The sequence below is a fragment of the Salvelinus sp. IW2-2015 genome, linkage group LG26, assembly GCF_002910315.2.
Source record: "Salvelinus sp. IW2-2015 linkage group LG26, ASM291031v2, whole genome shotgun sequence".
NCBI lineage: Eukaryota > Metazoa > Chordata > Actinopteri > Salmoniformes > Salmonidae > Salvelinus > Salvelinus sp. IW2-2015.
The window spans coordinates 35,258,702-35,282,253 of record NC_036866.1 but is presented as its reverse complement, the minus strand read 5'-3'; the positions used below and the strand labels follow the sequence as shown (position 1 = coordinate 35,282,253).

Sequence of the window (23,552 nt, the reverse complement as noted above, 5' to 3'; positions counted from 1 at the left end):
TTGCGGGTTTCTCAATGTATTGTCTAGTCCAGACAGCAGCCTTGGGTAAGACTAACGGAGGGGTGTGTCTCCTKGTTAACAGCAGCTGGTGCGCAATCTCTAATGTTAAGGAAGTCTCAAGTTTTTGCTCACCTGAGTTAGTATGGTCTGCARCTTATCATGAGATATTATATCTACCAAGAGAGTTTTCATCTATATATTTTCGTAGCTATCTATTTATYACTACAAACCGATGCTGGCACTAAGACCGCACCCAACGAGCTGTACATGGCCATAAGTAACCAACAAAAATACACATCCAGAAGCGGCGCTTCTCGTGGCCGGTGATTTTAATGCAGRGACACTGAAATCTGTTAGTACCTCATTTTTACCAGCATGTCACCTGTTCAACTAGAGGGGGAAAAACTCTAGATCACCTTTATTCCAAACACAAAAACGCAACAGACAAGGGTCTACCTCGCCCTCCCTTTGGCAAATCTGACCATAACTTTATCCTTCTGTTTCCTGTTTACARACWAAAACTAAAACAAGAAGTACCAGTGACGCGCTCGATACGGAAGTGGTCCAATGAAGCAAATGCTCAAGCTACAGGACTGTTTCGCTAGAAAAAGACTGGAATATGTTCTGGGATTCATCCAACACATTTGAAGAGTTTACCACATCAGTCACCGGCTTCATTAATAAGTGGATTGACAAAGTCGTCCCCACAGTGACCGTATGTWCATATCCCAACCAGAAGCCATGGATTACAGGCAACATCCTCACTGAGCTAAAGGCTAGAGCTGCCACTTTCAAGGAGCRGGACACAAATCCGTATGCTTAAAAGAAATCCCACTTTGACCTCGGACAAGCCATCAAACATAATACGATCGAATCMTACTATGCCGGCTCTGATGTATGTCAGATGTGKCAGTGCTTGCAAACTATCACGGATTACAAGCTCATCACTAAGCTCAGGACCCTAGGACTKAATAAATCTCTCTGTACCTAGATCCTGGACTTCCTGACGGGCCGCCCCCAGGTGGTGAGGGTAGGCAACAACACATCTGCCACGCTGACCATCAACACAGGGGCCCCTCAGGGGTGCGTACTTAGTCCCCATCTGTACTCCCTGTTCACCCACGACTGTGTGGCTGCACACAACCCCAATACCATCATTAAGTTTGCTGATGACGCAACGTGGTAGGCCTGATCACCAACGACGATGTCAGCAAGACAAAGGAGCTGATTATGGACTACAGAAAATGGAGGGCCGAGTACGCCTCCATCCACATCGACAGCTGTAGTGGAGAGGGTTAAGAGCTTAAAGTTCCTCTGTGTCCACATCACTGAGGAATTAACATAGTCCACATTTACCAACACAGTCGTGAAGAAGGCACGACAACACCCCTTCCCCCTCAGGAGGCTGAAAATATTTGTCATGAGCCCTCAGACCCTTAAAAAGTAATACAGATGCACCATTGAGAGCATCTTGACTGGCTGCATTACCGCTTGGTATGGCAACTGCTTGGCATCCGACTGCAAGGCGCTACAGAGGGTAGTGGTACGGCCCAGTATATCACTGGGGCCGAGCTCCCTGTCATCCAGGACTTCTAAAACAGGCAGTGGAAGGCCCTATAAATGGTCAAAGACTCCAGCCACCCAGGTCATACTGTTCTCTCTGCTACTGGACCCTGAACAGCCCCTGTGCACTTAACCTTTTGACTCATCACATACGTTGCTGCTACTGCGTATTATCTATCCTATTGTCAAGCCACTTTACCCCTACCTACAGTGCATTCGGAAAGTTTTCAGACCCCTTGACTTTTCCAAATTTTGTTAAGTTACAGCCTTATTGTAAAATTGATTTAATAGAAAAAAATGATCATCAATCGACACATGGAAACAGGTTTATTTTTAATTTTTAGCACAGTTATTAAAAATTAAAAACAGAAATACCTTATTTACATAAGTATTCAGACCCTTTGCTATGAGACTCGAAATTGATCTCAGGTGCATCCTGTTTCCATTGATCATCCCTGAGATGCTTCTACAACTTGATTGGAGTCCACCTGTGGTAAATTCAATTGATTGGGCATGATTTGGAAAGGCACACACCTGTCTATATAAGGTCCCACAGTTGACAGTGCATGTCAAAGCAAAAACCAAGCCATGAGGTTGAAGGAATAGTCCGTAGAGCTCTGAGACAGGATTGTGTCGAGGCACAAAAAATGTCCGCAGCATTGAACGTTTGGAACCACCAAGATTCTTCCTAGAGCTGGCCACCCGGCCAAACTGAGCAATCGGGGGAGAAGGGCCTTGGTCAGGGAGGTGACCAAAAACTCGATGGTCACTCTGACAGAGCTCCAGATTTCCTCTATGGAGATGGGAGAACCTTCCAGAAGGACAACCATCTCTGCAGCCCTCCACCAAGCAGGCCTTTATGGTAGAGTGGCCAGACGGAAGCTACTCCTCAGTAAAAGGCACTGACAGCCTGCTTGGAGTTTGCCAAAAGGCCCCTAAAGGACCATGAGTGTAACGTCCTGACCAGAGTTCTTATGTGTTTTGCTTGTTTAGTGTTGGTCAGGACGTGAGCTGGGTGGGAATTCTATGTTGTGTGTCTAGTTCGTCTGTTTCTGTGTCCAGCCTAATATGGTTCTCAATCAGAGACAGCTGTCAATCGTTGTCCCTGATTGAGAATCATATATAGGTGGCTTGTTTTGTGTTGGGGATTGTGGGTGGTTGTTTCCTGTCTCTGTGTTTGTGTTCTGCACCAGATAGGACTGTCTCGGCTTTCACGTTTGTTATTTTGTTGTTTGTTAATTGTTCATCGTTTATCTTCTTATTAAACACGTTGAACAATAACCGCGCTGCATTTTGGTCCTCTCCTTCATCCCAGGAAGAAAGCCGAGACAATGAGAAACAAAATAATCTGGTCAGGTATATATATATATATATATATGCACTGCTCAAAAAAATAAAGGGAACACTTAAACAACACAATGTAACTCCAAGTCAATCACACTTCTGTGAAATCAAACTGTCCACTTAGGAAGCAACACTGATTGACAATACATTTCACATGCTGTTGTGCAAATGGAATAGACAAAAGGTGGAAATTATAGGCAATTAGCAAGACACCYCCAATGAAGGAGTGGTTCTGCAGGTGGTGACCACAGACCACTTCTCAGTTCCTATGCTTCCTGGCTGATGTTTTGGTCACTTTTGAATGCTGGCGGTGCTTTCACTCTAGTGGTAGCATGAGACGGAGTCTACAACCCACACAAGTGGCTCAGGTAGTGCAGCTCATCCAGGATGGCACATCAATGCGAGCTGTGGCAAGAAGGTTTGCTGTGTCTGTCAGCGTAGTGTCCAGAGCATGGAGGCGCTACCAGGAGACAGGGCTGACTTACCTAGTTAAATAAAATAAAATATGAAGCGCAGGAGCTTCCTGCTGGCATTTGTAGTCTTGCTGAGGTCTTCTCTGTTGCAAATTATCATTTTGGATTTTTAAGAGTAAATTGAGGCGTATATATTGATAAACCTTACCTTGTCTGAGAGAGAATTAAACGGTTAGCAAAACCTAAAGCCAAGGTAAGCCTACACCAAACACATACTTTATTTGAAGTATTTGTAAAATTCATTATGTGAAAAAAATTTATGTTGGAAAGACGATTGGAACCAATTCTGTTTGAATGCTAGGTTGTATAAGTATTATAACGAGTCCACTTTTGGGGGACTATAGGCGGATCACCGACCTTGCACGCTGTGCTCGCACGGTTTCGATGAGATTGTGACGTTACTGGTGAAAGTTGAAACAAGGAAGAAGGGTGTATGTAGGCGGAACCAGCTGTGTACTGTATGTCAGACGAATACGAAACAAATAGGGTGCTGCAAATTATTCAGAAACGTACTCTAACGTTACAATTCTTGAATTGTTATCGACATATTTTAAGAATGGATTTAAACAGTATCCTGTCTCAGCTCGAGACTAACAATGAAGAGGAAATTAAAAGGCTTTTGCACCAGTACAACGGAGAGGTGGGTGTAATTCTCCTCGCTTTGACGTCAACCAAAACAAAGTTATTAGCTAGCTCGCCAGCCATCTAAAAACGTTTACATAATCATAGCTGCTAAAATTAGTACTAAAACTATGTCTATCTAGAACTTGCATTTCCCCTTTCATTTTGAAAGGCATCAACGAGTTTAAAACCTTTTGCTGTGTTGCAGGAAGCATATTTTCATCCTGGCTAGCTGGGTTGCTAGCTAGGTAACGTTAGCTAGTGTTGTGGCCAAACATTGTATGGTATAACTTTCTAATCATGTACTGTAGTTAGCTATGCATACAATGACAGCATGCGTATATAATGAACAATTCTAGCTAGCTCCCATTTGGTGATAGCTATTGCTGCACTTCCTGCTGTAACTTGAGCTAGCTAGCTAGGTAAGTTTGCTAGCTAACGTCGTTAGCTGCTGTCACTGATAACCAGACCAGAGCCTAATGGCGATATACTTTGCATTACACTCGTATATCCTATCTAATACACTCATACGTATAATCTGTCTGCACAAGCTATTTACTGTATCATAGAAACAAAWGAATTCTATATAACATTTCTGAGAATATTTTAGTCATGCACAGATGAAGGTGACAAAGCATATTTAGCATATGCATTTGACTTTTCTCTCATTAGTACTTAACTTTGCTGACGTAACTGACATGGTACACAGCGAGGGAGACCTGCCAGGAACACTGAGTTTGTTTCAGCAAGACTAATGTATACTATCTTTTTCAGAATAGTCGCACATTCACCTTTGACCCAAAAGAGGAGGACCTACGAAGTGTAAGTAAACACTCTGCCTTGTCTGGTGCTTCACTTTCACTTATAGCCTAGATAATGATTCTGCCCCCTGTGTGTTTTATGATGAACCAACCTTCTCTCACTGTGCAGAGGCTGTGTCAGGGTCTGCTGACTGTGCTGGGGAGGCAGGTTGGGTCCTGCTGCCAGAGCACCTGCCTGGAGACCCTTCGCATCCTGTCCCGGGACAAGCGGGTCCTGGGCCCTGTGGGCACCCGGGAGGGCATGCTGGTCCTGGCCGGGCTGGCTCGGCTGCAGGCTGGAGAGGAGGGAGGTGACAGTCTGCAAGAGGATGCCCAGACAGAGGAGGAAGAGAGAGTGGTGGTGGAGGCCCTTAAGTGCCTGTGTAACGTGGTGTTTAACAGCGTGGCAGCACAGCAGGTGGGTGCCGAAGTGCAGCTGGCACGTGGTCTGTGTGCCCGCATGCACGCCGCCCGTGCCGGGTGTCACGAGGTGGGCCTGTTCTCCCTGCGCCTGCTYTTCCTGCTCTCGGCTCTGCGGCCAGACGTCAGGGGGGGCCTCCAGAGGGAGCTGCATGCCGTGGGGCTCCTCACAGAGGTGCTGGAGCGTACCCTGGACCTACGCTGGGTGGGCCCCTACGAGGTGGCCCATCCAGGCCTCCAGGCCTTGCCTATCCCTGCTGAAGACAACGAGAGGGCCATGGAGGCCCTGAAAGCCTTGTTCAACCTCACGCTGTCTGACACTAGCGATGAGGTGAGTTACACTGTTACACCCTCTGTCTGTTACAGAATGTTTTTCTCCTTTTGGAGTTTTTTCCTTTTTAAAGAGGATATGTATGCTGTACTTGTAACATGGCAGTCACGTGGTCCTGTATGACTCAGTTGAATGTATGCACACGACTGTAAGTCGCTTTGGATAAAAGCATCTGCTAAATGGCATTTATTATTATTATTATTATTATTATTATTCAGAGCTCAAAGAGGGCTAGACGCTGCAGCCATGAGCACAGCCTATAGTGTCACAGCATCACACAGCGTTTAGAGTTACTGCATAAACATACATTCTTTGCATCTCCTTGCATATGTTGAATTCAGCATTGAAGTCACCAAACTTTGCATGCTTTGGTTGAAGGCTATTATTTACAGATAGTTTAACAGCAAGACACTTGCCTTTATTGAGTGACATCCCTTAAATAGAAAGCCTTAACTAAGCCTGTGCAGCAATAAGAGGTTTATCAGCTATCTGACCTCGCTTAAGCTCCTTTGGCACCTTTACAGCTTTCTTGATTAGCCAGGGGGAGTTAATGAAATAATCGTATGTTGCTCACTCCCCTCAAAGCTCGCTCAGCCTATAMTGTCACAGCATCACATCATGAAGCAGAGGGGCACATCCCGCTGCTAAATCAAAGATATTAATCTGTCGGATCCGGTACTGAATGTCTATCGGTGATAATTTGACACGCAAAAAGTGTCATTGATATTTATTGATTTGCAAAGAGTTCTCTAATTCAGGCTGGTCAGGAGAGCTGCCTGCTTTAACTACTGGCTCGTATTGTGCCTCAAAGTGCTATTGGTCCAAATATGTTTTTCTCCATGTTAGTTGTTTTATTTTATTTTGCCTTTATTTAACTAGGCAAGTCAGTTAAGAACAAATTCTTATTTTCAATGACGGCCTAGAACTGCCTGTTCAGGGGCAGAACGACAGATTTGTACCTTGTCAGCTCGGGGATTTGAACTTGCAACCTTTCGGTTACTAGTCCAACGCTCTAACCACTAGGCTACCCTGTGGATTTTCATGATTGGGACTGGTCACCCTTGCCTCTCACCATTGTAGCTGACATCTTGTTGAGTCCCTCCCATCCTATCGTTGGCAGAGAGGAAAAGGCGAAGCTAGAGGGATAACTGGGACCAAAATCTGTCTTCTGCAGCAGGTGGCGTTTTTGTTTAGTTTTTTTGCTCACCAAGCGAGGAGTTTTTGTATGGAGGTCAATGAGTGTCGGATTTGGTTAACAAAAAAATATGGCTTATTTGCTACGCATGGCTTATTAATCGAATAGAAATGTTGTAACGCTTAGGTTGTTACGAGTGTACTGATATAAGTAGGAACACGTGACATCCCGGCAACATTGAGAAAAAATGTGTGCCTGTTGTTCACACACGTATCTGCCCTCTCATTGGCTAGATTGGCTCCACCTGATCTTGCCTCCTCCCGACTACCTTCCATTTCTTTCCATTGTCAGAGCGGCCACTTGAGTATATGGTCAATATAATGGATAATCTGTGGCGTTGATCAGAAAATCCCTGTGTTTATCTCATGAGTCAATCCCACATGGTCATTTGCATGGAATGGAAAGCCTGTGCTCAGTGAGTCACAGCTCTTAGGTCTGACTTCCAGGTCCGGAAATCCATAATTCCTCATCTTTCCTCAATCTCTCCATAGTTAGTCTCTCCCTCTTTCTCCTTTCTCTCGCTCTCTCTGTTCATGTCTTTTAATAAAATAAAAAAACATTTTACCCCTATATTGGCATAATAAACGTTACCTAAATGATACAGGTTATGAGCTATGACCAATGTCTTCCTATGTGTTTTTTGTTGACATGACYGCCTCCCCTTCCCGGTTCTTCCATAGCTAATTTGATCCTTACCCCTACCTGCTTAGTCCCTCCCATCCTTTTGTTTGAAGCAATGAAATGCTTCCTTAATATGTGTATGTGACCAATAAAATTAGATTTGATTTACATCCTTCATTTGATAGGGTGGTGACCACCAGCTCCGCCTTGTCACCGCCATCATGCGCCATCTATTGATGCTAAAGACTCAGACAGAGGACAAAACAGAGGAAGCACACAGGTTGGCAACCCTTCTCCTCACTGCTCTCCACATAACAGGGCAAAACTGCATCCTGAAAGTACACATTCATCATTTGGTTTGTGCGAATTAATCACCATCCAATGATTACTCTCTTTAGTCAACAGTGACAGCATCCAGCTCATGAGAAAGTTAAAACTTTAAGCCAAGACTGTTTTTAGAAGTCATATGGCAGTATGTCTTTTCTGGACATCTCATTGATGCGAATTAACTACAAAGCTTTCTTTTGAAGGACATGCGAGAATGTAAAGAATGTGTCATGTAAAAGTGATTGATAATACTCCCTGTGGTCCTATGGATTATGTTGTTGTGTGCCTCTGGTCACGAGGTTAGCCCATTGTCCAGAATCCAAAGTAGACCTTAGGTCCTTGTCTGTTTAGACTGATGGAATGCCCTGTGGTCTTGACGCAAACACAACAATAAGAGGGATAACTACCCAAACGTGTCTTCATGCTAGATGAAAGTGCTTTTAACAAACAAGTAGTCTTTAAAAAGTTTCATGATTGGAAGAAAACAATGACATGGATGTAGCCTATTCTTAAGAACGAAACCATATTTATCATTTGTTAATCCTTGCTACATGCTATAACCAACAACTTAACCACTGTCCTTTCTCATTATTTTTCCTCATGTCTTCCTTCTTCTCCTCCAGCCACGCCATCAACCTGCTGAGTAACCTGCCAGTGTCATGTCTGGATGTGCTGATTGACTTGCCGGTCCAGGGGGGCCAGGAGGAGTACAGCGGGAAAAACATGGACGCTGTGGAGGTGCTACTGGACTTTATGGAGAAGAGGATAGACAAGGTAAGAACTGGTGGACCAGAGACATTGGGCGAATCCCTCCACTTAAGTCAAATGTTCACTTAAAGTCACTTACATTTTCACTGAGGCGGCAGGTAGCCTAGCGGTTAAGAGCATTGGGCCAGTAACCGAAAGGTTGCTGGTTCAAATTCCCGAGCTGACTAGGTAACAAATCTGTCTGTGCCCTTGTGCAAAGCACTTAACCCTAATTGCTCCTGTAAGCTGCTCTGGAAAAGAGCATCTGTTAAATAACTTAARTGTCTCTCACTGACATCAATGCACATCAASACACAGGTAGGGTGCTGGAGCTAGAGGGGCCTTGAGTTTGAACATACACTTTATGGGCATGTTCTAATCTATCTGTAAGTGAAAATTTGACTTCAGTGGAAGTTAGGATTCGCCCCATTGTGTGTGTTTGAGATATCAGACTACACAGAATCACTTATCTACAAACCAAGCCTTGCCGATTCTGCGTCTTTCTTCAAACTGATTGCTTGATCTCCGTGGCTGCTATTACAAAYCATGCCAACACTTTTGCATTTCCTCTTGACCAACAAGTTAAACAAAACAATGTTTCAAGCCAAAGTAGAATTAACCTCAATGATGCAGTCCACCAGTGGCTTCTCACCCACCATTTAAGGAACTGACTATCTAACTGTTAGAGGCCATTCAGAAATTCATATGGCTGTTTATGTAGTAACGTCATTCTCTACTGAACAAGCCAATGAAATGATGCGGAAATCCTGGCCATCCTATTAGAAGCTGTCCACACAACATAGAAATTTAATTACTAATACATTCCTGAATAGTTATTTTGCTAATGGTCCACAATCCAACTGCTACAGTGCCTCTGTGGGCATGCCTGTCGTCACTCGCCTCATGTGTGTCTCATTCCAAGCAGGGTGCCAACTACAAAGAGGGGCTGACCCCAGTGCTCAGCCTGCTGACCGAGGGCTCCAGGTACCACAGGGAGATCCGCAGATACATCAAGACACAGGTAGGGTGCTGGAGCTAGAGGGGCCTTGAGTTTGAACATACACTTTATGGGCATGTTCTAATCTATCCTATCCTTATACATAAAAAGTGATGCAAAATTAAGATCTTCAAAATTAGTGAAACTACTTCATCAGTGTGAAATACATATATACAGAACAAAAATCTAAATGCAACATGTAAAGTGTCGGTTTCATGAGCTGAAATAAAAGATCCCAGAAATGTTCCATACCCACAAAAAGCAMATTTCTCTCAGATTATTTGCACAAATTTGTTTACATGCCTGTTAGTGAGCGTCTCTCCTTTGTCAAGATAATCCATCCACCTGACAGGTGTGGCATATCAAGAAGCTAATTAAACAGCATGATCATTACACAGGTGCACCTTGTGCTGGGGGCAATAAAAGGCCACTCTAAAATGTGCAGTTTTGTCACACAACTCAATGCCATAGATGTCTAAAGTTGAGAGAGTATGCAATTGGCATGGTGACTGAAGGAATGTCCAACAGAGCTGTTGGACAGAGAATGTAATGTTTATTTCTCTACCATCCATAAGCCGCCTCCAACGTTGTTTTATAGCAGTCTGGTCCATCCTTGGTAGCAATTTCCAAACGCCTGAAGGTACCACATTCATCTGTACAAACAATAGTACGCAAGTATAAACACCATGCGACCACGCAGCCGTCATACCGCTCAGGAAGGAGACGTGTTCTGTCTCCTAGAGATGAACGTACGTTGGTGCGAAAAGTACAAATCAATCCCAGAACAACAGCAAAGGACATTGTGAAGATGCTGGAGGGAACATGTGAAGATGCTGGAGGGAACAGGTACAAAAGTATCTATATCCACAGTAAAACGAGTCCTATATCGACATAACAAGAAAGGCCGCTCAGCAAGGAAGAAGCCACTGCTCCAAAACCGCCCACGGGGGTGAAGCACAGGGGTGGCAGCATCATGTTGTGGGGGAGCTTTGCTGCGGGAGGAACTGGTGCACTTCACAAAATAGAAAATTATGTGGATATATTGAAGCAACATCTCAAGACATCAGTCAGGAAGTTAAAGCTGGAGCAAGGAGGCCTACAAACCTGACTCAGTTACACCAGCTCTGTCAGGAGGAATGGGACAAAATTCACCCAACTTATTGTGGAAGGCTACCCAAAACGTTTGACCCAAGTTAAGCAATTTAAAGGCAATGCTACCAAATACTAATTGAGTGTATGTAAACTTCTGACCCACTGGGAATGTGATGAAAGAGATAAAAGCTGAAATAAATCATTCTCTCTACTATTATTCTGACATTTCACATTCTTAAAATAAAGTGGTGATCCTAAAACAGGGAATTTTTACTAGGATTAAATGTCAGGAATTGTGAAAAACTGAGCTTAAATGTATTTAGCTAAGGTGTATGTAAACTTCTGACTTCAACTGTACCAGGAGCTGTGCCAGGCCCACCACGTCTGTTGACTCATCCAGCTGTAACGCATAGAATTCACTGGCTTGTATGCAAAGCAGTAATTGTTTTAAAATATCTCCTGCCATGTCACTGATGTGTCGTGAAACAGTGTTTGAAGGCATTGTCTGTATATATTTTTTTGTGCCTTTTCCCCCAGCATTGTCCCAGCCATATTTGCGGCAGCAGGAAGAATTAAGTCCTTCACAATAGTATGGGGCTTGCCTGTCATAGCCACTCAGTAGCTCACCATATAAGATGCTTTTAGCCCCTTCTTATTAATGGTATGTGTTGCTTTTATACATGTCTTACTACTCGAAAGTCGTCTTAATTCTCGCTCAAACTCCAGTGGCTTATTTTTCAAATTGACATGTTTCGTTCTAAATGTCTGTGCAAGAGTGAAGGTTTCATTGAGTTGTGAGAGAGTACTTTTGCATATATAACACACTGTTGCTGAGGAAAGGCACTACTCCCAATATAAGTGAACCCCAAATCAATGTAGTTCTCATCATATTTGCGCCTCTTCGATGGTCCAACGTCTCTGTCTGTTTGGTGCTTTCCCGGGTAAGGGGGCAGTAGCTCTTCAGCTGCATCAGATTCACAACATATTCATCAGACATGTCACCCATTGAGCCTGTTTGGGATGCTCTGGATCGACGTGTATGACCGTGTTCCAGTTCCCTCCAATATCCAGCAACTTCGCACAGCCTTTGAAGAGAAATGTGACAACATTCCATGGGCCACAATCAACAGACTGATCAACTCTATGTGAAAGAGATGTGTCGCGCTGCATGAGGCAAATGTTGGTCACAACAGATACTGACTGGTTTTCTGATCCATGTCCCTACCTTTTTTTTTTATAGGTATCTGTGACTAACAGATGCATATCTGTATTCCCAGTCATGTGAAATCCATAGATTAGGGCCTAATGAATTTATTTAAATTAACTGATTTCCTTATATGAACTGTAGCTCAGTGAAATTGTTGCATTTATATTTTTGTTCAGTGTATTTATTTCACTTATTTTACAACATACCTTACAAAATCTGTCTAGATTACATTTCTTCTAACATATCCTCCAGCAGTGGCAGATGGATCATTAGCTGGCCTGATCACTCAGTTCACTAGTCTAGTGTACTACAGCGTTAATTTTCACTGTGSCTCTGCCCCCGTTGGCTGTATTTGTCTCCAGGTGCTGCCCCCGCTGAAGGAGGTCAAGGTCAGGCCGGAGATAGGGTCCACCGTTAGGAACAAGCTGGTGCGCCTCATGACCCATGTGGACATGGGCGTGAAGCAGAGCGCTGCAGAGTTCCTCTTCGTCCTCTGCAAAGAGAGTGGTGAGAGAGAGACACTGAGCAGGCTGTATGATAGGGATGTGCACGGTTATTCGAATAGCCGAACGGACGTTAGTATTCGAATACTTGTGTGAGTTCAGTTTTGCAGAATAAAAAATATATAATAATGATTTACCTATTTTAACACTGAAAAGGTTTTTCTAAATTAAAATATTCATGTTACATACAGGGATATACCATTACATTTTAAAATTAATAATTTAAGAAAACGACAAACGTCATAGTTTTATGACGTGCGCACCGTAAATGTGTAGCTTGTTGTTTATGTTGGCCAATCAAAGCGGCAAAGATGCTTAATGTGTAGCAAGTGGAGTGACTGTTCACTTAATGCAATGCATGATGGAATAAAATAACGGAATTAAAAGTTAGCAAAAATGAGAAGGAGTAGGCTACAACAATTAACCAACAGGTAGGCTGTTGATTTAACTGAATGGGGTGGCGGAGAAAGTGCAGTATGTGGCCTCAATTATCCTGGCTAGCGATAGCTGGCTATCCTGGCTAGCGATAGCTGGCTATCCTGGCTAGCGATAGCTGGCTAGCTATAGCCGACTATCCTGGCTAGTGATAGCTGGCTGGCTATCCTTGCTATCGATAGCTGGCTATCCTGGCTATCGATAGCTGGCTATCCTACATCGAATGCGGTGTTTGTCAGACCATGGACATCCCACAAATTGGTCTTTTCACAAAATTGTCTGTAGGGTCCAAACGGTTTGGCCTATAAACTATTTATGACACCTCTATGGGAAGGTGAGACGTACATGTCGGTTGTTATGCTCTAGGACGCCTACAGGCCTCACAAGACTCATCTGAATGTCCCCTGGTACCAGTTGAAAAAATTAATGTAAGTATACAGTACCAGTCAAAAGTTTGGACACACTTACTCATTCAAGGGGTTTCTTTATTTTACTATTTTCTACATTGTAGAATAATAGTTTAGACATCAAAACTATGAAATAACACATGGAATCATGTAGTAACCAAAAAAGTGTTAAACAAATCCAAATATATTTTAGTAGCCACTATTTGCCTTGATGACAGCTTTGCACACTCTTGGCATTCTTTCAAGCAGCTTCATGAGGTAGTCACCTGGAATGCATTTCAATTAACAGGTGTGCCTTGTTAAAAAAGTTGATTTGTGGAATTTCTTTCCTTAATGCATTTGAGCCAATCAGTTGTTGTGACAAGGTAGGGGTGTATACAGAAGATAGCACTATTTGGTAAAAGACCAAGTCCATATTATGACAAGAACAGCTCAAATGTGACCCGTTTCAGGAAAATAGGCATATGTCGCGGGTCACTACTTCACAGGAGAATTGTTTGAACGTCATTTTTTTAATTATCAAAATGTGTATTTTTTTTGCCAGGAATGCCTTCTCAAACTTGTGAACTTTCATGTGCCTTAATAACAAACCTGTATGCCATCTGTAAATACTAATACAATTGTTAATTTACGAGCCTAGTTGGTTTAGACACAGAAAAATGATTGGCTGAGATGAGTGGGCTGGACATGCTGAGAGATGATTTTGGATTGGTCTGCCATATAGCATGCTTTTGTCTATTTTAGCTATGTCTAGGTATGTCAGTATGTCTAGGTAATCCTGTCTAACACGGCTTTAAAAAAAAACATGTATCTTGTATTAAAACTGCATAAGTGTTGCACACCACATTCTGGAGGACTGAAATCAGTGGAATTTGAGTATGATAGCAAAGGAGATGGGAGAAAATACCTGTCTCCGGATTACATCTTCAAACTAAGGGCAACGATGGCATCTGACAGGAGACGCGTCCAACCATGAATGATGTATAGGGCTAAGATAGTCTAGCTAGCTACGTTTTCAGATATTACACGTTTCTAATTTTAACAGAGACATTTGCCTGGCTAGCTATAGCCTAATGTTAGCTAGCTAACATTGATTGGTTAGCTAGCTAACATTGATTGGTTAGCTACCTGCAGATTCATGCAGGGTAGTAACGTCATGAGTTGTGATTATGGTTCATTGTTTACCTAGCTAGCTAGCTATGTAAAGTTAGCTGGCTGGCTCGCTAGCTAATGTTACGTGTATGACCTTATTTTTTGTATCTCAGAGCCATTTACTTAGCTAGCTATAGACTAATGTTAGCTAGCTAACATTGAACCTGGTTGGTTAGCTACCTGCAGATTCATGCAGGGTAGTAATGTCATGAGTAGGGATTATGGTTCATTACCAAGCTAGCGTGCTAGCTACAGGTCTTAATAAAAGACTCCACTATGCAAGTAACCATTTCGGGTGCGTTCGTAAATTCAGTCTGGCCATCTACTCCGATTTCAGAGCACTCTAGTCTGAGTGTGGCACAGAGCGCTGAATAACTGATGAATTTACAAACGCTCAACACCCGTTGAATATGACCGGTGTCAGTAAATGTCAGCAAAAAAGCGTAGTTAAATTGTTGCCAGCAGCACAGTTAGTCACCAGTGCTCTGAATAACATGAAAGAGCTGGGTAGGCTGTTGCTAGGGCGAGTAAAATGGTCAGAGTGGGGTGTTCTCTAGTTATGTGTCTGGAAGTAGCTTGCAAGTTAGCCAGTTAGCTTGGGTGCTTGACCGCTGTTGTGAGGTCAGAATGTTCGGATCAACCCTGCTCAACGCGAAACGTTCTGAACGTTCTTAATAACGGACAATCTGACAGCACAGTTGCAGTCCCCAACGCTCTGGATAACATAACAGCCTAACCAGCTCTGCTAGGGTGAGTAATGTTCAGTGAGCTGTTCTCTCTCACTTAGATGTCTGGAAGTAGCTAGCAAGTTAGCTTGGATGCTTGACTGCTGCTGTTAGTACTTTCGGATCCACCCTTAAAGAGATGGGTGGGGCTAAAGCTTAAGAGGGTGTGAACGATGCTGAATGGGTGTAGACAAAGAAGGGCTCTCCAATAGTAGTAACAAAACATTCAAAGGCCATTTTCTCAAAAGTGAGTTTAAAAGTTAATTAACTTTCAAAGCAGAATAACTTTCCCATTGTTCATCAACTGTAGTGTATGATATACCATTTTGTAGCTCTGAGTCTCTACTTAAAAAGAAAAAGAAAATTGACCGATTTTGAGCCGGTCGTGCACAAATAAGCAAAGAGAAACGACAGTCCATCATTACTTTAAGACATGAAGGTCAGTCAATATGGAAAATTTCAAGAACTTTGAATATTTCTTCAAGTGCAGTTGCAAAAACCATCAAGCGCTATGATGAAGCTGGCTCTCATGAGGATCACCACAGGAAAGGAAGACCCAGAGTTACCTCTGCTGCAGAGGATAAGTTCATTAGAGTGTCTAGCCTCAGAAATTGCAGCCCAAATAAATGCTTCACAGAGTTCAAGTAACAGACACATCTCAACATCAACTGTTCAGAGGAGACTGYGTGAATCAGGCCTTCATGGTCAAATTGCTGCAAAGAAACCACTACTAAAGAACACCAATAAGAAGAAGAGACTTGCATGGGCCAAGAAACACGAGCAATGGACATTAGACCGGTGGAAATCTGTCCTTTGGTCTAGATTTTTGGTTCGAATTGCTGTCTCTTTGTGAGACGCAGAGTAGGTGAACGGATGATCTCCACGTGTGGTTCCCACCGTGAAGCATGGAGGAGTGATTGTCTAGAGGTGCTTTGCTGGTGAAATTGTCWGATTTATTTAGAATTCAATTCAAACTTAACCAGCATGGCTACCACAGCATTCTGCAGCAAGACGCCATTCCATCTGGTTTGTGCTTAGTCCCACTCTCATTTGTTTTTCAACAGGACAATGACCCGACACACCTCCAGGCGGTGTAAGGGCTATTTGACCAAGAAGGAGAGGGATGGAGTGCTGCATCACATGACCTGGCCTCCACAATCACCCGACCAACCCAATTGAGATGGTTTGGGATGAGTTGGACCGCAGAGTAAAGGAAAAGTAGCCAACAAGTGCTCAGCATATGTGGGAACTCCTTCAAAACTGTTGGAAAAGCATTCCAGGTGAAGCTGGTTGAGAGAATACCAAGAGTGTGCAAAGCTGTCATCAAGGCAACGAGTGGCTACTTTGAAGAATTTAAAATCTAATCCAATATTTTTTGGTTACTACATTATTCCATATATGTTATTTCATAGTTTTAATGTCTTCAACATTATTCTACAATGTAGAAAATAGTACAAATAAATAAAACCCCTTGAATGAGTAGGTATTCTAACTTTTGACTGGTACTGTGGAGACTGTTTAGTGGCAGAAATAAGSGGTTACAGACATGTAAAAAATAACATAATAATAACAAATTTTTCCTGATCTTTCTTACCTCTCAGATATACAGTGAATTCGGAAAGTATTCAGACCCTTTGACTTTTTCCACATTTTGTTATGTTACAGCCTTATTCTAAAATGAATTATATTGTTTTTTCTCCCTCAATCTACACACAATACCTCATAATGACAAAGCAGAAACAGGTTTTTCAACCCAAAAAATTACAAATGTAATWAAAATCAAAACTGAAATATCACATTTGGATAAGCATTCAGATCCTTTACTTTGTTGAAGCCCCTTTGGCAGCGATTACAGCCTTGAGTCTTCTTGGGTATGATACTACAAGCTTGGCACGCCTATATTTGGGGAGTTTCTCACATTCTTCTCTGCAGATACTCTCAAGCTCTGTCAGGTTGGATGGGGATTGTCGCTGCACAGCTATTTTCAGGTCTTTCCAGAGATGTTCGATCGGATTCAAGTCCGGGCTCTGGCAGGGCCACTCAAGGACATTCAGAGACTTGTCCCGAAACCACTCCTGTGTTGTCTTGGCTGTGTGCTTAGGGTAATTTTCCTGTTGGAAGGTGAACCTTCGCCCCAGTCTGAGGTCCTGAGTGCTCTGTAGCAGGTTTTCATCAAGGATTTCTCTCTGTACTTTACTCTGTTCATCTTTTCTCGTTCCTGACTAGCCTCCCAGTCCCTGACGCTGAAAAACATTGCTACAGTATGATGATGCCACCCCCATGCTTCACCTTAGGGATGGTGCCAAGTTTCCTCCAGACGTGACGCTTGGCATTCAGGCCAAAGAGTTTAATCTTGGTTTCATCAGACCAGAGAATGTTTTTTTCTCATGGTCTGAGAGTCCTTTAGGGGCCTTTTGGCGAACTCCAAGTGGTCTGTCGTGCCTTTTACTGAAAGTGGCTTCCATCTGGCCACTCTACCATAAAGGCCTGATTTGGTGGCGGGCTGCAGAGATTTCTGTCCTTCTGGAAGGTTCTCCCATCTCCACAGAAGAACTCTGAAGCTCTGTCAGAGTGATCATCGGGTGCTTGGTCACCTCCCTGACCAAGGCCCTTCTCCGCTGATTGCTCAGTTTGGCCGGGCGGCCAGCTCTAGGAAGAGTTTTGGTGTTTCCAAACTTCTTCCATTTAAGAATGATGGAAGCCACTGTGTTCTTGGGGACCTTCAATGCTGCATAAATGTTTTTGTACTCTTCCCCACATCTGTGCCTCGACACAATCCTGTCTTGGCGCTCTACGGACAATTCCTTCGACCTCATGGCTTGGTTTTGCTCTGACATGCACTGTAAACTGTGGGACCTTATGTAAACAGTGCCTTTCCAAATCATGTTCAATCAATTGAATTTACCACAGGTGGACCCCAATCAAGTTGTAGAAACATTTCAAGGATAATCAATGGAAACAGGATGCACCTAAGCTCAATTTCGAGTCTCATTGCAAAGGATCTGAATACATATAAATAGTATTTTTTTTTAAATATTTGTTTTAATTGGCAATCACTTTCAAGGGAAAACAAATATTTAATCTGTTTTAGAATAAGGCTGTAAGGTAAAAAAAAATTGAAAAGTCGATGGGTCTGAATACTTTCTGAATGCACTGTAGGACAGACACTTCGGTCCCACCCAAAAAAAATCAAAAGGATTTTTTTTCTGTTCCATGTAGTGAATGTGTTTCTATGGGCTAATGGCAGTAAGGCCAAGTAAAATGTATGAAACTCTATTTTATATACTTCAAGGGGTCTTAAAATTCTAAATCAAATACCAAAATTATCCTTGTTATGACAGTCTTTAAACGGTTTTTCAAATATCCAACAAATATTCATGATACTATTCGAATAGTGAAATTATTTCAAACCCCCATCCCTACATAAAGTACAGTTGTCCATCGTGTTGTACTGATTTCTCCCCCTCTAATCCTTCAGTGGACCACCTGTTGAAGTACACTGGGTACGGTAACGCAGCAGGACTCCTGGTAGCTCGAGGCCTGCTGGCAGGGGGGCGAGGAGAGACTCTGTACTCAGACGACGAAGACTCTGACACCGAAGAGTACAAATCGGCTAAACCTTTGTGAGTAGGCAGAAGCTTTGAATACATGACCATAGACTCGCATGCCTTGCTTTGAATTACTAAATGTATGGATTCAATGTTGGGTTGGCTTTAGGGTGTGTCATGGGAGTGCCACAACATTTATTTAACTACAACAGAATCCATTGGACCAAGGGGTGTTTCATCAATCACTTTTACGTGACACCACTTAAGTGYGACTCTAGTGGCCAGGGCTGTTCGATGTTGGTTCTGGAGTGCACTTCTGGCTTTCATCCTCTCCTTCTAAAAAGGGACTTATTCAGACAAGGGACTTATTCAGACCTGGGACACCAGGTGAGTGCCATTATCTTCCAGGTATTAACAAAAAACAGAAGTGTTTTGGCCTTCCAGAATTGAACAGCCCTGCGTTCTAGCCAAACATTCAGGACAGTCAAGCATTGGGTCATTTTCACCATCATTATTAGGCTGTTATTGTAAATAAGAATTTGTTCTTAACTGACTTCTTAACTGACTAGGTTACACATATTACGTCTTCTCTCTGTCCTATCTCTGTCTGTCTCAGCATCAACCCCATCACGGGTCACGTGGAGGAGCCCATGCCTAACCCCATCGAAGACATGACTGAGGAGCAGAAAGAGTATGAAGCCCAGAAACTGGTCAACATGTTTGACAAGTTGTCAAGGTAAACCAACCACCACACAACCTCATCATGTATGAATGCAACAACTGTGTTTGCCAGCAGTGTTTCTATTCATTGTAACCCTCAATGCCAGATTATTAACCTTTCTGAATTATATAGCTTTGTATCCTGTTTGAATGATTCCCTATGGCTTATTATTTGTCCCCCTGAACCTGAACGTCTGCTGTCTTCATTCATACTGGCCTTTCCTTAGCAAGCAGCACCTAACGCTACTCAGAGAATGATGTGGATGCGAGGCTGAGCGACACTGAGCGCGCTCCCTGCCAACCATTTCATTTGAGGAAGAATCTCCTGCCGTTAGCCCCGGTGCTCAATTAGGCCCTGGCCATACCACCTCGGCCGCCGCTGCATTCAGCTCGAGTCAATGGAAGCCGCCGCCGTTGGCGTGCCGCTGCTGCATCATTACCAGAACGCCGTTAATTAGCGTCCTAATTGGCCCACACTATGGGGTCGGAAGCCCTCGGCTCCTTTCTACTCCTTTATGTGGTACTTTATGTCAGGGTTTTTAATAACGTGTCTACTTCCCTTTATTCACCTTTCTCCTCATTCAGCCCACGAGCCAAACAGTGTACGCTAACTGACAGGGGAGTAGGACTGAGACATAGGCACAATTAGAGAGAAGAGGCATTGGTTTTGGGGTGGAGGGGTGAATATGTTTACAGACACAAGAAAAGCTGATGTTGTCATTGTTCAGCCACAGAGRGGGGGTTGAGTCGTAATGAGACGCGTGTGCCTGTCTACAAGAGGCTGAATCCTTTCCTCTGAAGCCAGATCCTCCTCCTGTAACCCTCCAGCTCTCTATTCTGCTGTGTCGGTCGGTGTCAAGTAGACATGGTGAAAGGGAGAGGGTGATGACACAGGTTTTTATCACAAATGGCACCCTATTCCCTATATAGTGGAGTACTTTTCACCAGAGCTGGGACTATATAGGGAATAGGGTGCCATTTGTGATGCAACCACAGTCGCCAGCTGCTGCCCTTCCTATCCAACATGCCACGATGGGCTCTCAGGAGATGGCTCAGGGCCCTGCAAGAATGTGCTTCCCCTCGCAGCTTACCTGCTCCTCCAATTAGCACATGCTCTGAATCTGACCCCCTACACAAACCATATCTGGGTCCTCAGCCTGGGTCCTCAGATCCTGCAGAGTGGGGAACAGGACAGGATGCACCATGGGATTAATTGGTAGAATGGACTACAATGTAGGAGTGTTGTCAGTGAGTGGGTGTTTTTTTTCTTCTTCTCTAGACTCATTATCTTGTTTTTCACCCTGTTAGAACTTATTATATCTTTATAAAACCCATCTCTGGTTGATGTGATTGGAATTGGCTTGGGACAGGTGGATGGCTGAATGGCTCTCTCTGTCTGGAGATACTGAAGTGTCCTGAAGGAGGCTAAACCTCAAAAACGTATCTGTCAACACCACCCCATAATCGTTAACCTGCCATCTTTCCGTCATAGCCTGCCATATACAGTACACAATCAATGTCTCACTAAAAATCCTTCTTTAACCTGTCTCATCCCCTTCATCTACATTGATTGAAGTGGATTTAACAGGTGATTTAACATAGCATTCACCTGGTCAATCTATGTCACGGAAAGTGCAAGTGTTTCGAATATTTTTTGGTCTTGGTTATTGTTGATGGTTATTGTTGATGGTTTCATTACGCATTTGATAGAGGATGTGGCACCGTGAAACAGGGTTGTGCGTAGTCGTCAGAACTCGCCCCAGCCTACGTATCTTTTTTTTTATAAAAACAAATGATTTAGTGCTTTTCACTGAAAGGACATGAGATAAGATCTTCAAATTTCCTTTATGCCGTATTCATACCGCACAATCATATTACATGGCTCACCTCCAAGTCTTCTTTATCATAGTCCTCCTCCAGAGCTTTACTGTTTTTTGGGGGGGAGGAACCAGGAATGAGGAGTTATGTTAATTTGTGTTTGAATTGTGCAAATGAATGCAAATGTAGCCATGGTTTTAAGACTTTGATTGGCTAATTCTGTGATAACACATCTGAGAGGGAGCTGGTGGCACACAGTGCAGATATAATTGGATTAGGATAGAGGGCCTGGTGTGGCTTTGAGGAGATTACACAGAGCACTGATCCTGTAATTAAACTGACCCACAGAGGAGAGGAGAGCGTGGAAGGGGAGATGACCAACAATAAGAGTTTGTGTGTGTGTTCACATGTGTTTGAGTGAATGAAGGGGGGACGGGTCATCATCCAGGGTTCTTGAGCGCCAGATGTAAGAAAAGACGTGCCACCACCACTCAACAACGGGCCTCTTTAGAAGGTGTAGAATGCGTGACACAAAGGGTTTTGAGGTTCAAAACAGCGCAGGTGGAATGTGGCAGCAACAGATTGGTCTACCAAATGAAACATGTGGGCCTTGTACACTATTGTGTCAAATGTTGAAGGAGAATATTTCTGAATCTATACACTGGGACTAAGCATCTGCTAAATTACCAACATGTTCTATATGCTTCTTGTTCGGTTCCATTACAGGTTGTTATCAATAAAACGTTACAATACAGTGTAGAGTGTTCGATTTGGCTGCTGTGGGGCAAGGAGACCCCCAGCTCCGCTAAAACCATTGACCACTGCATGCCACTGCATGCCGTTTAAAGACAATGTTAAATAAATGTTATAACTATTTGGTTTTAATATCAACACCTCTTGAAGAGCATAGTCAGAACTACACATTTTATATTATTCCACATTTAGCTCTATCAGTTATACAGCAAGTAACTGAATGCTTTTCATTATCAATTATTTTCAGATACGTGAGGGTAGCATATCCATTTGGCATGGAGCTCGCTAGCTAAGCAAACGTGCCATTTAGCTTGTTTCATCAGAGATCAGACCTTTTGGAAAGACCTTGACATCGGCAAGTCCTCATCCTGGTAGTTGTCAGTCAGACTACTGTCATCACCACTATAGATAGCAAGCTAAAATAGCCATCTAGTTTATCCCCTGAAAGTTAGCATGTTAACTAGCCATATTGACATGATCAGTTATTAGCTAGATATACAATTTGTGATTAAACACTCTTAAAAACATTGAAATGGGATAATGTTAGCTAACTTCGCTAGGTAGGTTGGAGAAAAAATTATATTAGGTCTACTTACCACTATGTTAAGACAACTTTACTAAATTTCTACAGGTAGCTTGCAAAGTAAACATTATCAGCTAACAGTACATCGGCAAATGCGCCTTTCTCCTGCTTGACAGGCATCCTGGGGTGCATTCTCTTCTCAACCTTGAGTGACCGTGAGACATCTTCTGGGTTGTAACATGTTTGTTTTCCTCTGCACTCCCCCTGGTCTTTGTTGGTGATTATTTGTTTTCTCCTGCTGTGATGTCCAAACTGTGTGTTGTGAATATCACAAAGTAATATTCTTGTTTCTAACAGGGGTTGTGCTAAATTTGAATAGAATATAGTCAATTGAGGAAGTGATTTGAATTTAAAATTAAGAAATGTAAAATGTTTTGAAATAGCTTCTACTTTTCAGTTTATTGAGAAGTCATTGAAAATAAATTACCTTTCAATTATTGAATTTTAATTTTTGTTTACTTCCTGAATTACTACCTTCAATTCAAGTTGAGCCCAACCGTGGTTTCTAATCACCATCAAACACGGTTCTCCCGACCAGGGTCGAATTAATTTTGAAATGGAAAATTAAAACAAGTGTTTCTTATTGGACACGTTCAGGTAGTCCCGGCCTGTTTCAGTTTGTTTTCTTCTGTTTAGTGCCAAGTAAATACGACCCAGTTGTGATGTTTGTATCTGTTTTTGTGCTCCACAGGCAGCAGTTGATCAGACCGATGGGGGTGAGGAGGGACGGCACACTGGCACCCCTAGAGGAGGCTCTTAGACAGCCCACGGCTGACAGCTGCAGCTCAGACTCAGACTAGAGCCACTACGACACAGATCGGACCACCCTATACAGTGCCCTCAGAAAGTATTCATACCCTTTTACTTATTCAACATTTAGTTGTTACAGCCTGAATTCAAAATGGATTGAATATAATTTATTTTTCAACGAGCTACACACAAAACCCCATAATGACAAAGTGAAATAAAGGTTCTTAACATTTTTGAAAATTTATTGAAAATACATTAATATTTAATTTACATAAGTATTCACACCCCTGAGTCAATACATGTTATAATCACCTTTGGCAGCAATTACAGCTGTCTCTAAGAGCTTTGCACACCTGGATTGTACAACATTTTCCCATTTATCCTTTTCAAAATTGTTCAAGCTCTGTCAAATTGGTTGGT

At 42.9% G+C, this 23,552-nt stretch overlaps 1 protein-coding gene across 3 annotated transcripts; it reads left to right on the top strand.

The window, feature by feature from the left end:
- Positions 1-3,778: 3,778 nt before the first annotated feature.
- Positions 3,779-23,374, top strand: ric8b (RIC8 guanine nucleotide exchange factor B). Of its 3 annotated transcripts, XR_011474211.1 has the most exons (11): positions 3,779-4,020; positions 4,776-4,823; positions 4,932-5,552; positions 7,554-7,648; positions 8,319-8,469; positions 9,365-9,463; positions 12,101-12,245; positions 18,439-18,583; positions 18,721-18,895; positions 19,125-19,244; positions 23,074-23,162. XR_011474211.1 is itself a non-coding variant. In XM_023971655.2 (10 exons), the coding sequence occupies exons 1-10, from the start codon at positions 3,841-3,843 to the stop codon at positions 23,180-23,182; spliced, it is 1,710 nt and encodes a 569-aa protein (XP_023827423.1). In that variant the 5' UTR covers positions 3,782-3,840; the 3' UTR covers positions 23,183-23,374. The 3 variants fall into 3 exon arrangements, 2 of the variants coding, with proteins under 2 accessions (XP_023827423.1, XP_023827422.1); XM_023971655.2 differs by lacking the exon at positions 18,721-18,895 and having other exon boundaries at positions 3,782-4,020; positions 9,368-9,463; positions 23,074-23,374; XM_023971654.2 differs by lacking the exon at positions 18,721-18,895 and having other exon boundaries at positions 3,782-4,020; positions 23,074-23,374.
- Positions 23,375-23,552: the final 178 nt, after the last annotated feature.